Below are 15873 nucleotides of genomic sequence, written 5' to 3'. Positions count from 1 at the left end.
TTACAGGAACCCAACTCTGGAGAAGATTGCAGTCCAAAATGGCTGACTCCCCACGTCCTGGGAAGAAGCTGTTTCTGCAGGTGTCTGCAGCTAGATGTGGGCTTCCAAATTTCCCACACTTCCACAAATGTAAATTCTCTGATGACCATGGGTGAGAGGAAGATTCTTAAACTGTATTTACCTGCAACAGTGGTCGCTTTACTTCATGCCATAACAGGTGTAACAGACAGATGGAAGCTGTGGACGGGGGAGTCATCTTTTATCAAAGGGATTAGAGGACAGTGTGGGCTATTTCCTGGCAGAACAAAATGATTGCTTCCAGGATGAGGCAAGCAAAGGAAATAGTCATCTTAACTGAAAATCGTGAAAGGGAACTTTTAGTGTTTCCTACGATATAACCTGTTGGTATTTAGGAACCATACCAATTTCCAGCTGGATACCTTGTTGTAGAAGAATGTGAAAAGCATTTCCATGTGAGCCACATGATCATTTCCTCACATGACCATGAATGTCAGATACAGGATCAGGCCCGAGGCCCTTGGCATCACCTCAGTGGCACAGCCATCCTGCTTGAGTATTGGTGGCCCTCACACATACCACCTTTTCAGGAATTGGAGATCACCACCCTGGTATCAGTCAGTGGTCCACCCAGACCTCTGCTCTTGTTTGTTTAGTCATCTGTGCTGGGGATAAAACTTGGGGCCTCACATGTGCCAGGTAAGTGGTCTACCCCTGAGCCACACCCACCCCACACTCAACCCTGGGCATGGTACTCTTGGATTTCCAGGGTCCCATCAGAAAAGATTGTCTTGTCCTTCAAATCTAAACCAGATTTTTCTTCTTATAGTAGTTAACTTCTGCTACAAAGTTAGACTCCATAAAGAATGATTTGTCCTGTATCCCAACTGATGTCTAAAGAAAGGGGGAAAAGTAGAGTCGTAAAAAATCTTTACTTAAGCTTTACATTTAGGAGACTAACAGTGTGACCCTGGGTTGCATTCCATTTTTGTTTGTGTCTGCCATTAAACAGCCTACTGGCTGCCCAGCTAGAAGCAGCAGGGGAAGCCCCTGTCTTTCTATTGAGAAATTTCCAGAATTACAGGAACATGTACAGTGCTACTGCCATCACTTTGCATATTCTAAGCGCATAGATTCTACCAAAAATCATTTGTTTGGTTTTTGAAAACTAAACTTCCAGTTGGAGGATTCTATTTATGGATAACCCAGTGTAAGTTATGGAGCAGGGAACACGTTTATTCGTTCATGTATTGAGTTCGACTCTTCATCCTGCTGAACAGATGCAGGAAAACTGCTGGCAAATCAACCCAGTCCCTGCCTCAAGGAATTAGCAGCCTGGAAAGTGGACAGACGACCACAGCTCACCCTGGTGCACACGGCAATGGGATCTGAGGTCTGGAGTTGAGATTAGTTTTCTTTTTGAGATTTTGAGATGGAAGAGATGTACACAGTGAAACCTTGACAGGAAAGAGCCACCAACTTGAAAAGATCCAACAGGAGAGGGAGATGAAAAGGTCAGTGGGACGTATGTGCTGAGCCCCAGATGGGTAGCCCTACACCCGCCTGGTCAGACAGCCTCTCCACCGTAACAGGAAGGGTTTGGGATAGATAGGTTTTGTTGAGGTTGTTGGTGGTTGTTTCTTTTGTTCTAGGAGAAAGAATAATAAGAAACTGAGTCTACCTGATGAATTCCTTATTGCAGATGGTATAAGAGCTGAGGCTATCTGCTATGAGGGAATGGCATGACCTAGGGACACTGAGATTAAGGGAGTGGGGACGACCAGGAGCCATCCAAGCAGCCATCTGCCTCACCGAGTCTGAGGCCAGGCCTGTGTAGTGACATTGTGCCATGTAGTCACGCCAGCAGCTCTCAAAGCCCAAGTCTGCAAGGCGGGAGTGGCATGGGGGAAATCAGACGAAACCCAGGTTAGAGATTCCCAGGTCCGCTGACAGTGAGTGTGGGTGTTGGAGAGGTGTGGCTAAGTGCTGACCATGAAATGTAGGCCAGAGTAATAGGGAAGGGACGACAGGAGAACCCAAGAGAGAAGGCAGATGAGTCAAGAGTGTGACAAGTTTAATGAACTTTACATCAATGAGGTGGCAGAAGATTGCGGCCAGAGGGTTCAATTTTCATCGAAATTTGAGTAGTGGAACAACTCTAATCAAAGAAGTCAACAGTGTCACATAAGAGTGGTGGCTAAAGCAGAGCAGAGCAGGACATTGGCGTGGAACCGACAGGCTATCAGCTGGGTTGACTGTCAGCTTTTGAAACTCTCCCTACAGAGTGGAGGCACAGAGCCACTTATGAGCTGAGTGGCAGAATGCCCAGTGAAGGCCAGGGGGACCCTACGGGACTTGCCTTCTCTGTGTGAAGTTCTAGAGAGCATCTCCATGGGTAGTTGGAATCAGATGGGAATAAGGCTGGGGGGGGGGTGGTGAGTCTCTAAGAAGCAGGGAGTTTATGAAAGAGTGGAGAAGGAATGATTGGAAGCCCACACAGGGAACTAGAACTGTTCATCCCTAGAGAACAGGAGTCCAACTTAGCTGCGAGGCCCTTTCCCTCACCCTCTCCCCTCCTTTTGCTCAGCCCTGGTGAGCTCTTCAGACCCCTTCAGGAATTTCATCTGGTGGGTGGAGCAAAGGCTGTGCAGGGCCACTCTTGGGAGGAGGTAGAAACTTGATGAGCGTGACTGAGGCAGACCTCAAGGACCCCTCCCAGGTCTTATAACCACAATTGAAACCCCAGGGAGAATGGCAACCCAAGGCTGTGGTCCAGACTAGCGTGCTCCTTTGTTATTGTGGCCATGGTGACTGCTCATTGGCTCAAATTTTGTACCAAGTTCAGAAAAATTACCTGTCTACACATCAGCACCTCACAGTCTTCCCTTGTGCACCAGACCTGCTCTGGGAGGAGCCTCCACCTGGCCCTGGCCCCAGAAGTACAACAACCTTCTTTCCCACTTGAAGAGATGTTTGCACTGACATTGACCTAAAATGACTGGCAGGAGCTGGTGACTTGTCCCAAAGAATCTCAGTCTGTAGTATAAAGATTTCGCTAGTCTCCAGATTCCAAATTTAAAATGTCAGGAACTCTTTCCTGTTCTAGACAACTCATACCAGGGAGATCAGTTCATACCTATGGGATTTGGCAGCCATTTCCCTGAAGGTTGGAGCTTTTACTTTTTAATATCCTGTGGTTTTGCAATCTTACTGTGGGGGAAAAGATCAGGCAACAGAACACCGTGGACCTGGCAGATAAGATATGAAGGAATATGTGACCCCCTCGGAGCTTCCTAGAGGCATCTATCTGTGTTTTACAGTCAAACGTTCCCCGATCCTGCACATCCAGGGCTTAGGGGTCTGAAGTGTCTAGGAAGGTCCCAGAATGTACCTTCTGGGATCAGAACCCAACCGATTCATATTTAGGATTTTGGAGTACTGGTAGATCTGGCCCTAATCTGAAGTCACATGTCTTTACTTTGTAAAAGCCCAAGGACATTTAGGAACTTGCCCTTAAACAGCAAGTGGACTTCTGTGTTTATGAATGTCTTGGGCTGCAACTCTGCCTCAAGGGCTCATTCATTCCAAAGGCATCCCAGACCCTTTTGGGCTCCATTTCAAGACCATGGCTAGTCCTGGTTACCAGCCACAGCGTCTGTTCTTCCTAATCTGGTTAGAGATGCAGCTGTGCTGGGGTGGCCCTTGACCATCCATGACAGCCTGTCACACAGCTTCACACAGAAGCCTTATGCATGCTTGACATTCCCAGAGAGCATCGGGGCTGAGTCTTAGGTTGTTTCTCTCCCTCTCTGTATCCTTTTCAGATGACTTCACTTAGTTCTCTGGCTTTAAATACCATCTATATTACACCCTGTGCTCCAAACCCACAGAGCCAGCTCTCCTACTTGACTTCTCTATTTGGAATTCTAATGAGCATCTCAAAGGTAGAATCAGCCTCTCAGTGGCACCCTGGCCTTTTTTCACCCCCCACGCCCATGTCCCCTTCTCAGTAAGGAGCTGCACCACTGTTCCTGTAACTCAAGCTAAAAAAATTCAACATGCACCCATGATCTCTCCCTGGTCCTCGTGCCCACCACACAGCCCATCTCCACATCTGATTACTTTCCAAACCTCTCCCATGAGTCTGCTTCTCTCATCTCTGCTCCACCTTACCCAAGTCTCCTCCTCCCCTGGCCTAAGTCCTACAGAGCTCTCAACTGCCACCTCTGCCCTTCCCTCTGCAGACCACTCTTGTCACTGCAGCTGGCAAGTGCCTCTATCCTGCTTCTGCCCACAGCCTTTTATGAATCCTCACAAGACCCATTTCTCACCTGACCTGGAATGATCTCAACATCATCTGCTTTTCCAAACTCACCTTCTCCCCTCACTTCTCTCTCTGGCCTCTTTCTGTTCCTTCAACACCAAACCTCCTTCAGGTCTCTGCTCTCCTCCAGCTCCTCACCCTACTGGCTCATTCTTGGTCTTTGGATCTCAGCTTGAATATCACCTCTATAGAGGGGAGGCCCTATCTATGTTAGTAAGCTCACCAAGGAATATCCAGCTCATTAGCATATTTCTTTTTGTTTTCCAGAACACATCACAGTAAATGATTATACTGCTTGTATGCATGTTATTGTATTCTTTCAAATATTTATGGATCATATATCATGTGATGTCCTGTCATATGATAGGTCTGGGATATTGTGAGAACACAGCTCTCTGCTCCCTGGAGCTAACATTCAGGTAGAGGAGATGGACACCAAGACAAATAACAGCTAAACACATGATAAGTCAGGCGGTGAACAGGCTGTGAAGAAAAGCAGAGCGAGTAACAGAGACAAAAGATGCAGACAGTAGGTACCTGAAGAGCAGGTAGGACCCAATGACTGTGAGAAACCATCTCAGTAAATGGGTGGTGGGTGGTTGACTTGGAAAGTGGTTTTGAAGAAACATGAACTGTTTTAAGGAAATTAATTTTGATCTTCTCTCACATCCTAAGTTCACTGAAATCAAAAGTTAGATGTGCAAGGCCAGGCACAGTGGTGCACGCCTGTTATCCCTGAAACTCAGGAGGCTTCCGCAGGAAGATTGAAAGGTTGAGGCCCTCAGCAAATCAGCAAGACCTCGTCTCAAAATTGAGGGGAGGGGGAATCGTGGTGGGAAAGAGATGGACATCATTACCCTGGGTACATGTGTGACTGCACTTATGGTGCAACACTGCATCATGTGCAACCAGAGAAATGAAAAGTTCTGCGGCAGTTGTATGCAGTGAATCAAAATGCATCCTGCTGTCACATATACCTAATTAGAATAAATTAATTAATTAAAAATAAATAAATAAATAATGTTTTCTATTGGGGTGTGGCTCAGTGGCCAAGTGCCCCTGAGTTTAATACCAAAAAAAATAATAAAAAGTGAAGTATGCAAATAAAGCCATAAACTAGAGTGAAACTATTTTAGATATGGATGGATAAGAACGACAAAGGCTAAAAGTATGGAAACTTACTTTATAAAGTGATGGGAGACTCCATATTATTATCCTTGGTATCAAAATAAAATCATGACATTATAGGTGAACAAACTGGGGGAAATGCTTGCTTTATAAATGGGAATTTAAAAGGGCTAATAACATTAATGTATTACTTGTCCTCAATTCTGAATTTTTTTCTTGCATTTTAATATTTCTTGAAATCAGAAGCAGTTTTTCAAATAATGTACACATTTAATGTGATCATAAAAAACATTAAATCAATGGTATACCTTCTGAGCAATACCATCTCATAATAAAAGGTGATTTTTTTTTAAAGTTTAAAAAATTAGTATGAACGTTTACATTCTTAATAGATAATAGCCGATTCATTTGTTTATTCAGTAGATCAATTGGAGGGCTTACCAAGCTCTTCACTTAGAGTGATGAAGAAAATAGACAAAAGTCCTTGCTTTCAGATGTCTTGTCTGGGCCAGTCACTGCTCGGTGCCTATACCACCTGCCTATATCCCATTTAAGATCAGCAGAGTTATTTCAGGGAGAGGAAGTTCCTTGACCACTCAGCAGTTAAGTGATGGAAGCAGATTCCAGCTCAAGCCTGCATGCCTCTGAACCCTGTGCTCTTTCTTCAAATTGCCATAATGGTTGAGCTAAATGAAACTTTCTCACTTGGCTTGCAGGCTGAGGTATCATTACCTGTGTCCTCCCTCCTCCCCCCACCCTTCAGCCCTAGGTTTAGGACTTAAATCAAGGAACTGTTGGTGGAAATAGAAAGCATTGTAACAGAGGCCCCAGCCAGGGCTGATTTTTTTTTTTTTTTAAAGCAAAACATGAAGTTTTGCCAAGAAGACACATAAACAATCTAGTCCTACATTATTTAGGAGCACTACTAGGTGCGATTGAAACTTGTGTTGAATAATATATATTGTTTAAATTTTAACATACATTTGAGAGGTAAAAACAAGTAAACAATCCACAATCACAGATTTTGGGAAAGATGGGAAAGAAAAAGAACACAACTAGACAGAGTTCTCCAGTCTGTGAGACAAGTAATTAGAAGTTGTCCTAAATAGAGTTCTCCAAAAGCAAAATCGGTATGTGTGGCCTCTTGTGCATTGTGATTTAATGAGCAAGTGCTTTCAGGGGGAGGAGAAGCCATCAGAATGGGAAGCTGGAGAGAAGTTAAGCAAAGATTGGTCTCCACTGGAGACCGCTTCCCATGTCGCATGGGAACGCCAGGTTGTGAACCGAACCAGAGTGGCTTCCATGGAGGCAGGGAGCTCATCTTCTAAACCCTGTGACATTCCCTTCCTGCTGTCAGGGGGGTCCAGTGGGGATCAGGTGTGTTTAACCCACACAAAGGGGCTGGGGTACTTCTTCCTGAGAAGGAAGCATCTGTGAACCACAACTCCCAGCAGCTGGTGATGGGTGCACCACCCGGTATTGGGTATCTGGGCGGGGTGCCAATAGCATCCACTACCAAGTCCAAAAGGAATTAATTTGGTAGATGATCAAGCGATAAGTGTTGACACACAGCAGGAGCCCTCTGAGTAGATGTGCCTGTTGAACACAGAATTTATTGTCAGGGAGTTTCTTGCTTTTATGTTGCTCTAGGGTGTTAAGGGATTTAATCAACTGTGATAGAAGGGAAAATTTGTTTCTAAGAGAGGCATCACAGCAGGGATGCTCTGCAGAGGCTAAAAAGGTGCTCATGAAAGTTTTCAGGCTATTACTAGAAAAGGAGAAAGAGAATTAGAGACATAATTGGAAACAATTATCAGGAACTAGCTTATGTAATGCCAGCTTAATCGGGAGGATGACAATGACTTCCTACTGCTAGTGTACATTTTTGCTCTAGTCTTTTCCAAAACCATTTTTACATTTTGGTATTTTCCTGTGACTATCTATTTTTCCCTAATAAGCTTTGCAAAGACCGTTCAGCTCCGTAAGCGTTCATGGTATCAGTCAGCCGTGTCTCCTGGGAAAGTGAATGGAACACAGCACAGGCAGAGACTGAGCCCTTGAGTTTTGCTGGCTCACTCCACCTGTGCTTGTGCTCAGTGCCTGCTGGAGTATATTGAATGAAGACCAAAACCTAGATCAGCCTTTGACGCTGAGGAATGCTTTCAGAGTACATGAAATACCTCCTTTTATAGATCCTGAGTACCACCCGCCCCACACCACACACGCATTTTAGTATCTCTGCAATCTGGATGCATCTTACAGTTGGGAGCCTTTTTTCTTTCTTGGTGGTATACAAATTAGTAATGTACCTTATGATTTTTAGTGTCTTAGAATCAATGATACACAATAGATTGCGTTTATTTTTAATATAGTATGATTCTTAAATATTATGTGCATTTGAAGATTTGTTCTTGAATTCTTTGTTGTATTCAGCCATCACTCCTTCAAGCTCCCATTGGCTCAGTTAGTGTTGTGCAAATAAACTTTAGCAAGTAAGTATAGCAAGGTAGCATTTGTACTGTCCTATAACAGTACGTTCATAGGGGAAATTATGAACTGCTATCTACTTAATACAAATAGGAAGCAGACAGGAAAAAAATGCATTTCTTTCATTTCTTCTACTTTGAGTTTATATATGCAGAGACTGAATATGGGATTTATGAATGTCATTGTGTCTTCTCTGGAAGAATGAAAATGGTGGGCAAAGACTTTAGTATATCATTGATGATAGACATATGTCATCCTATTTGTTAAAATCCAATACTGTACAATACTGTGAGTGAGGCCTGATGTAAACTATGAACTTTGAGTGATAATGGTGTGTCAAGGGTCCATCAATTGTAAAAACACAGCACTTGGGTGTGGGATAGCAAAAGTGGGGGAGGCTATCTGGGGTTAGAAGGTAAATGGGAACTCTGTAATTTCCACTCAGTTTTACCATGAATATAAAACTTCTCTTAAAAATAAAGTCTGTTTTAAAAAATACTTACTTGACTGGAAGCTAACTTTTCTGCTCCGTTGCATGGTCCTAAGGACAGAGGTGATGTTCTAGAGGGGTTTTAGGCATAAAGCTCGGTCCACATGGACTCCTGTTCCCAACATCATCCACGTTATCTATTTGTCTGCTAGGTGGGTGGGTTAGTTTCGAAAGGGTATCTGGACCATAAAGTGGTTAGAACATTCAATGACTGCATCTTCCCAAGTGGTCATCGTATTTCATCTAAAGGGGTTCTTTTTATACATATTTGTCTGCACAGAGCCCAAAAATGCATTTCAAGTTAAAGCACAGCAAGAACCAGATGATTCCATATAATGATTTCTTCATAGCATACAGCATATTCTGCTAGGAAGGCCACTTACACAGCATGTAAGCTTACTCAAGCACATTCGAACATGCACACGCATGCCTTCTTTAAGAAAAAGTCATTACCTGCCCCACATAAACAGGTTGGTTCACTTCCAGAATGCCTGTTGCTGTTATTTACATTCAGCTTACCAATAAAATTTAACATGTTATGTTTTTTTTAATTAGTTTTTTACCAAAATTTTATAGAATTATTTTCTAATTTAACAAAATACTTAGTTTTTTTTTTTCTATTTCTTTAACCCCAATAAACAGGTATCTCCCCCACAAAAAGATTCTCAAACTGAAGCCAATCTGGATGAAAATGAAGACCAATAACCTTTATCAAATTACAGTGAAATTTACCCTATAAGCTGCTTAGCGTTTCTATAGGAACACGATCTATGGAGTATTGTTTTGGAGTGTGATTCCCCAGAGATGAGACTCCATTTCTAATGTTTTTTTTTTTCACCTTCTCAGGCCTTGAACCGGGGCATTGCTGCTGTCAAGGAAGATGCAGTCGAAATGCTGGCCAGCTATGGGCTGGCCTACTCACTGATGAAGTTCTTCACAGGCCCCATGAGTGACTTTAAAAACGTGGGCCTGGTGTTTGTGAACAGCAAGCGAGACAGGACCAAAGCCGTCCTGTGTATGGTGGTGGCCGGCGCCGTGGCCGCCGTCTTTCACACCCTGATCGGTAAGGCTCTGACCGAGACAGGCACCTAGCCTTGGTCATTTCTTACTCCTCTTCCTGGATTTAAATATATATATATATACTGAAATGAATGATTTCTTCAGCAATTATCAAATATTTCTCTTGAAATTTTCAGGGGATGAAAAGATAAGAGTCTGTGTTTCCAGCTCAAGAAAATAACTTTTTTTTTCCCCCTAGAAAGCTATAGTTTTGTGTCCCTGACTCTCAAAGTCAGAGATGAAGATGTCTTCAATAGGTGATTGTACCTAGTAAGGTGCACAAAATCCATGGGCTTTTGTTAGAGATGTGTGTGTGTGTAATTGTACCAACTTAATCTTGAACGTAAAAGTGGAATGTTGTTATTCAATATTAACACTTATCAGTAGTGACAACAAATGACAGATTGTTTTATTTATTACAATTAGTTCATCCTAGGACTCTTTTATGCTGTTTTATTCAAAGATGAGACTAAAGCCTAACATTCTTTCCATGAAATAAGAAAATTGGATCATACTTAACAGTTTCACCAAGACAGGGAAAAACTCATTCCTTCAGGATGGGGGTTCTCATTCCATTGCCTTCTTGGTCATAGAACCCCAAGATTGTGATTTCAGCTTGCTTCCTGGGCATGGCATCTGTTGAAGCTAGTCACATAAACTGGTTTCATAAACCCATTGAGTACCTTTAAAATGTAGCTGGTCGTATGAGAAGCATGGATTTGGACGGTGAATAGGGAGGCTGGAAGGTTAACCCAGACTACTTACAGTGTATTTGCAGGAGCTAATGTTTGCTCACTTAATTGTGAATCTCAAAGAAATAGGGTAAGCCATTTGTGGTTTTCCTTTTTAATATGGCATAGAATTCTATTCCAAGGGCAGTGTGGAGGAAAGTGAGTCTGCTGATGGGCCCCTTACCTAGCCAGCATTGATACTGATCTCTTCATCTGGGCTCAGAGCCTCTGGGTGTGGGCAGGTGGGGTACGTCTCCTTTCTTTTCTCAGTTTTTGCCCTAACTGCTAACCATGAGAATTTGAAGAAAATTTCTGTGCTAGATTTGATCTGGGCCATTTTCAAAGATGGTGTATGTATTGAGAAAACTCCATACATTTTTAAAATAAGGGGCTTATCTAAATAAGTAATTTAGTTCCCATTTTACTTCCATCTCTAAATAAACCCATCCATTCCCTATTTTAGGTTTGGTTGAATGAGTCTTTGGGAGAAATAGCAAATTACTAGCTGTCAATAACTGGGGAAGAAAAAAGCTGAGCATACTGTGTTATTGAAACCAGTTGAGGAAATTGTAGTCATTGAAATAAAAGTCAACATCACTTTCCAACTCGAATCTAAATTTTTCACTTTTAAAGTTGAATCATAAAGTACTAAATTTAAACCAAAAGGGTTCTACATTCCAGTTATATTTAATAATCATTTTTATCACATTTTATTTTTTTACAGATAAAACTTTTATTCCTTGCATCAAACAGACGATTTCTTGAGTTATGAAAAAGTACATATCAGTTTCTTTTCAACTCCTACAGCTTAAATTTTAAGGAGCTTCTCTCTCCTAATTCACCAGCCTCATTTCAGTTTTCCAACCAATTATTCAGTTGGTCTTGTTTTCCTATCTTTGTTCATCTTCCTCCTGCTTCCTTTTTTAATGGTCTGTAAGATCTGGCCCATTCGGCAGGACCACAGATCCATGATGGGACATTGCTCTCTCCATCCCCCACCTTTTTCCACCCCCCACCATTCCCTATATCAGTGAAGTGTTAGTTTCTACTTTATGTGCCACCTACTGTAAGACACTTAGTCCCATTTTTACTTCTTAGTACTGCTGTAAACAGCTGTTTACATTTCTTCTTGACAGTCAGCTCTTGTGACAGGGGAATATTGACCTAGATAAAACAAAAACAAATGTACTCCAAACATGTGTGGCTTGAGAAGCGTGATCTCAGGCTGTCTTCCTAGTCCCCTTTGCCTGGATTCATAGTGAAATGAGCATTTGTTCTCTGCATGAACAGTCCCTGAATGGGACCTGCAGTTAGCAAAAAGTCACATGTTACAGATTCATCATGCTGGATTCACAGAGTGGAAATATGCATCGGAAAGATCTAACTTTAAATTTGATTTTTCTATTTTACTATTTTTCTTTAAGACAAAACTAGTCTGATTGTCTTAGACACTTCTTGAGAAGCTATTTCCCTGTCTCTTTAATGACTTTATCTCCTTTGCTAAAGTTCTTCTAATCTGTCAGTGGCACATATGTATGGACACTTAAGGGAACAAAGAGGGAGAGGTTCTCTTGGGGCTGGGGCTCAAGGCCTTGTAGGTTAGCTCTGAGATGATGAGTTGGATTTCAGCACAATCCTTTCTAATTTTTTCCTTATCTTTGATGCAAAATGGAGTCATGAATTTGACCCTGTACTCAAAATTAATATTTTGCTACATCTACATGAAATACCCAGTGATCACCCTTGCGGCCTATTTCACGTTGGTTTCTGTCTAGAGTCAAAGTTGGTTCAGATTTGGTTCAAGATGGTTCATGGAGATTTGCATTTTTTTCAGTTTAATCTTCTTTCTTTTTTGTTTTGCTTTTTTACTTTACCTCTTTTTTTCACCCTTTAAGGTATTAATTACTTTCCCCAGCATAATGCCTCCTGTACTTTTGATGAATATCTCTCTTCTTAGATGTTCTCAAACTGGTAAATTCATCCATTTCTCCATATGCTGCTGTTAAATATGAACTGAGCCATTTTAACTACAAAGATTACATCATTAGTATGGCTAGAGCTCATCAGCCGATTCTGAACGTCGGGGGCTTTTATTTCAGAAATTACCCACCCCTGAGTACAGAAGAGTAAGAGAAGGGATTGCCCTTTGTTTTAGTTTCTTTGATCCAGTCCTCCGCTGTCCTGTGCAACACCTAGTTGTGCATATCATTCCCGAGCCTATGGATCAAAAGTTGGGACTAGAAGTGAAATGGGAACAAAAGATATGGTGGCCAGACACACCCTTTCCCTGAGTAGATGTGGCTGGTGGGATGTGGGTGTGATTTCTGAACACTGACAAAGGCCGACCTCACCCAGTGAGAACTTTGAGAGAAGGCAGCAGTAAATGAAAGCCAAGGTCTGGGAGTTAAAATGCTCTCCTGGACCTGAGAGAGCAGGGTGACTCGGGGAGTGGAAAAACAGAGAGGGAGCTCTGGTGAGAAACTGATGGGAAGGCAGGCGGAAGCCAGGCGCTCATGACCCAGAGGGAAATAACGCAAGAGAGAGTGAAGGGCCGTGTGCTCAGGCAGGAGACCGTAACCAGGTAAAGGAGATGTGGAAACAGACTAGGAAGGGCTCTGCTGACTCCCTGGAAAGCCAAAGGAGGGGCAGAGGGAGGTACAGTGTAGAGAGGAAGCCCATCAGGACGGCATTATGGTGCAGCTGTGGGCTTTGTTTCTTTGGTTTTTTGATTGTTTGTTTGTTTTAACATTTTTTTAGTTGGAGATGGACACATTACCCTTATTTATTTATTTATATGTGGTGCTGAGGATTGAACCCAGGGCCTCGCACATGTTAGGCAAGCGCTCTACCACTGAGCCACAACCCAGCCCTCAGTATCTTCTTAAATGCATCTTTATAACTTCATGGTCTCTTTGTAGAAAGAATTAGAATATCTATAATTCTGCCCGTCTCCATGGCTGTGGACTAGTGCCTTGGTTAGGTTCTCTGTGATCTCTCTCAAGGACTGTTTGTTCCCGTGATTCTTCCAGGCATTTGAAAAATCCTCGTTCCAAGATCTTCTCTAGCTTAGATTTTCCCCAGCCTGGATGAACATGAGCACTTAGTAACCCGGTATCTACTAATAATCTACCCACCCCTGGGGGATCTTCTTCACTTAGAAGCAATTTCAAATGTGACCATCCCCAAGCAGATGTAGCTCCTCCCTTTCACAGAGAACATCCTCTGTGTTCATCAGCTAATGGGTCATGAAAGAACAAGTGAAGGTCAGGTCAAAGGGCACTAAAAGCTTGTCTGTAGTGTCGTCCGTTATTAATTGTGTTTGCCCCAATAGAGGAAAGGCCTTTTGCTGGGCCCTTTTCATCACATTTGCTGTAGTTAAGGAATTCTTTTTCATTGTGTTTCATATTTTTTTTCTGATTACTTTTCTTTCTGGACCCCACAGATAAGCATAGCCCTCTCCCATCTTGGAGGCATTGGCACATATGTGTGGGTTTCCCCAGACGGGGAGCAGATTCTGCCGGCCACACAGCTGTCCCCAGGAATGCCTGGAGAGCTTACGAGGGAAGAGGACGGCACTCAGCAGCACCTCCCACCCACGGGGTGTGCTGTGGGACCAAGAGCAGACACTCAGGCTGTGCTGAGTTTGACAGTCTAGGGGAGTCACCGGCCCCACAGCTCTTGTCCATTCTGTGCACATCCATAGCCTGGCTCTGGCTACCAGATAGCAGGGGCCCTGGGAGTGTTTCTTGGCCTGTTGGGCGACTCCAGTTAGTGTTCGTGGATCATCCATGAGACTGCATTTATAACAACTGCAGAGCACAGGGTTTGCCACCAACGCACTGTGATTCAGGGCACTGGTCACAGTGCAGGTGATAGATACCCTCTTCCTCACTCTGGTGAGTCTATGGAAGAGGAGAGCTGGCTGAACTTGGATTTGTTTCATTTAGGTCCACAATCATTTTACCTGAAAGGAGATTACTATTTCCTGACCGCCTCAGTCACAGAGCTACAGGAACCAGGGCTGTGGATTTCAGCCTTCGTTACACTTCTTTATTCTCAACAGTGACCTCTCAGGCCTTGCCCACGTTCTGAAGCAGCCTGGGCAGTCAGCAGGACTCTGGCAGCCACACACGTAGGCTCCCACAGAGGGCAGTGGAAGTCATCGTCATACTGGCTCCGTCTGCCAGTGTTCTCTTTTTGAACTTTCTCCTTGTTCATGTGTCATAAACAAGTCCTGTAAAGGCCAAATGGGTTCAGTTTGACAGAATTAAAAAACAGGTACTAGGGATGACCAGTTTCAGTAGACGATCACAATTTGTTGTTATCTTAAAAATCTTCCCCATACTCAAAGGCTATAAGCACAGGTATTTATTTTTGCCCACCAGACCATGGGTAGGCTGGGGGGGGTTCTTTTGGGCTTGGCTGGGCTGCTGCCTTTGTGGTCAGCCAAGGATCAGGAGGTGGCTGAGCTGATCTTGTGAGGGGCCTTCTGGGTGTGGTCAGCTGGTTGCAAGCTGGCCCAGGTGACCTCTGCTGGACAGCTGAGCTTTCTTCCACACAGTGTCTTGTGGTCCAGTGGCACAGTCTGCACTTTTGGAGATGCCGTGTCTGGACTCTAAGCAGGGAATAGAGGCTCACGAGGCATCTTGAAGCCAAGAAGCAGGCAGCACTCCATCACCCCCAGTGCATGCCACCCACCCGAGCACAGGGCAGGCCAGCTTGCAACCAGCTGACCTGGTTTTTTAAATTCCAGCTTTTGACAGGAGTTGAAAAATCACAAAGGTGGAGATATAGGAGAGGAAAAGAATTGGGGACATTTTTATAGTCAGTCCTTTTGGGGATGATGGATTTGTATATTCATTCAGTTAACATTTATCAAACACCTACTATGTGTTTGATAAAAACTGAGCTAAATCCTGGGTATTCAGGCATGAATAAGACATGTTCTCTAGAGAGAGGCAGTTATCAATGATAGAATATGATCCCGCTCTATCAAGTCTTAATACTAATGAGGTAGGATTTTTGTTCTTGTGTTAAAATTTCACATTCACTCTACGTATATCAGGCATGAGTTTATAGTATCACTCCCAGGCCTGGACCACGTTTGCACCTCCCATCCCCAGGTTTTCCTGGTACAGATTCTAGTTGAGTTCCATGTCAACGTCCCACGTAGGAAATCATCATCTTCACAGCTGGGCTAGTCAGCCCAGTACCTGAGACTACCAGTCATTCAACATGTATTCTCGCAAAGTGATTTAAATATGGCTATTACCCATATAAATACACCCACTTTGGAAATGATACTTTAGAAACCTGGGGGGTGAAGTTGCCTGTTCCCATGAACAGCCTTGGTGGGTCCACAAACAGTACTGGTGAGACTTTTAAGCATTGACAACTTGGGAAATTTGAGTTTGAAGAAGGGCGGTCAATCCTGTATATTGGAAATGCACATATTATCCTGTTTCTACAATGAGGGGGAGGACTTTTTCTCAGTCCCTTTGGGAAAATACATGTAGATAGACCCTTGTCACCAGTGTTCATATTTTGTGGTTTACAAAAGTGCTAGTAACCACTGGATGAGCCAGTTTGGAAACCACTGCTTCCAGAAAGGGCTGTCATCCTGGTTGGCTGAGGTC

The 15873-nt window shown here is 43.4% G+C and overlaps 1 protein-coding gene across 1 annotated transcript in view; it reads left to right on the top strand.

Annotated features, from left to right (window-relative positions):
* Window positions 1–15873, top strand: part of Ankh (ANKH inorganic pyrophosphate transport regulator) — a 134650-nt gene that overhangs the window by 69668 nt on the left and 49109 nt on the right. Inside the window, exon 2 of the mRNA XM_015490463.2 lies at window positions 9294–9510. Within this exon, the coding sequence (XP_015345949.1) occupies window positions 9294–9510 (217 nt within the window). The remainder of the gene's footprint in view (window positions 1–9293; window positions 9511–15873) is intronic.

This window comes from Marmota marmota, unplaced genomic scaffold (assembly GCF_001458135.2).
Source record: "Marmota marmota marmota unplaced genomic scaffold, marMar, whole genome shotgun sequence".
Taxonomy (NCBI): Eukaryota; Metazoa; Chordata; class Mammalia; order Rodentia; family Sciuridae; genus Marmota; species Marmota marmota.
Note: the sequence above shows the minus strand (reverse complement) of the source record. Positions and strands in the feature narration are given on the sequence as shown.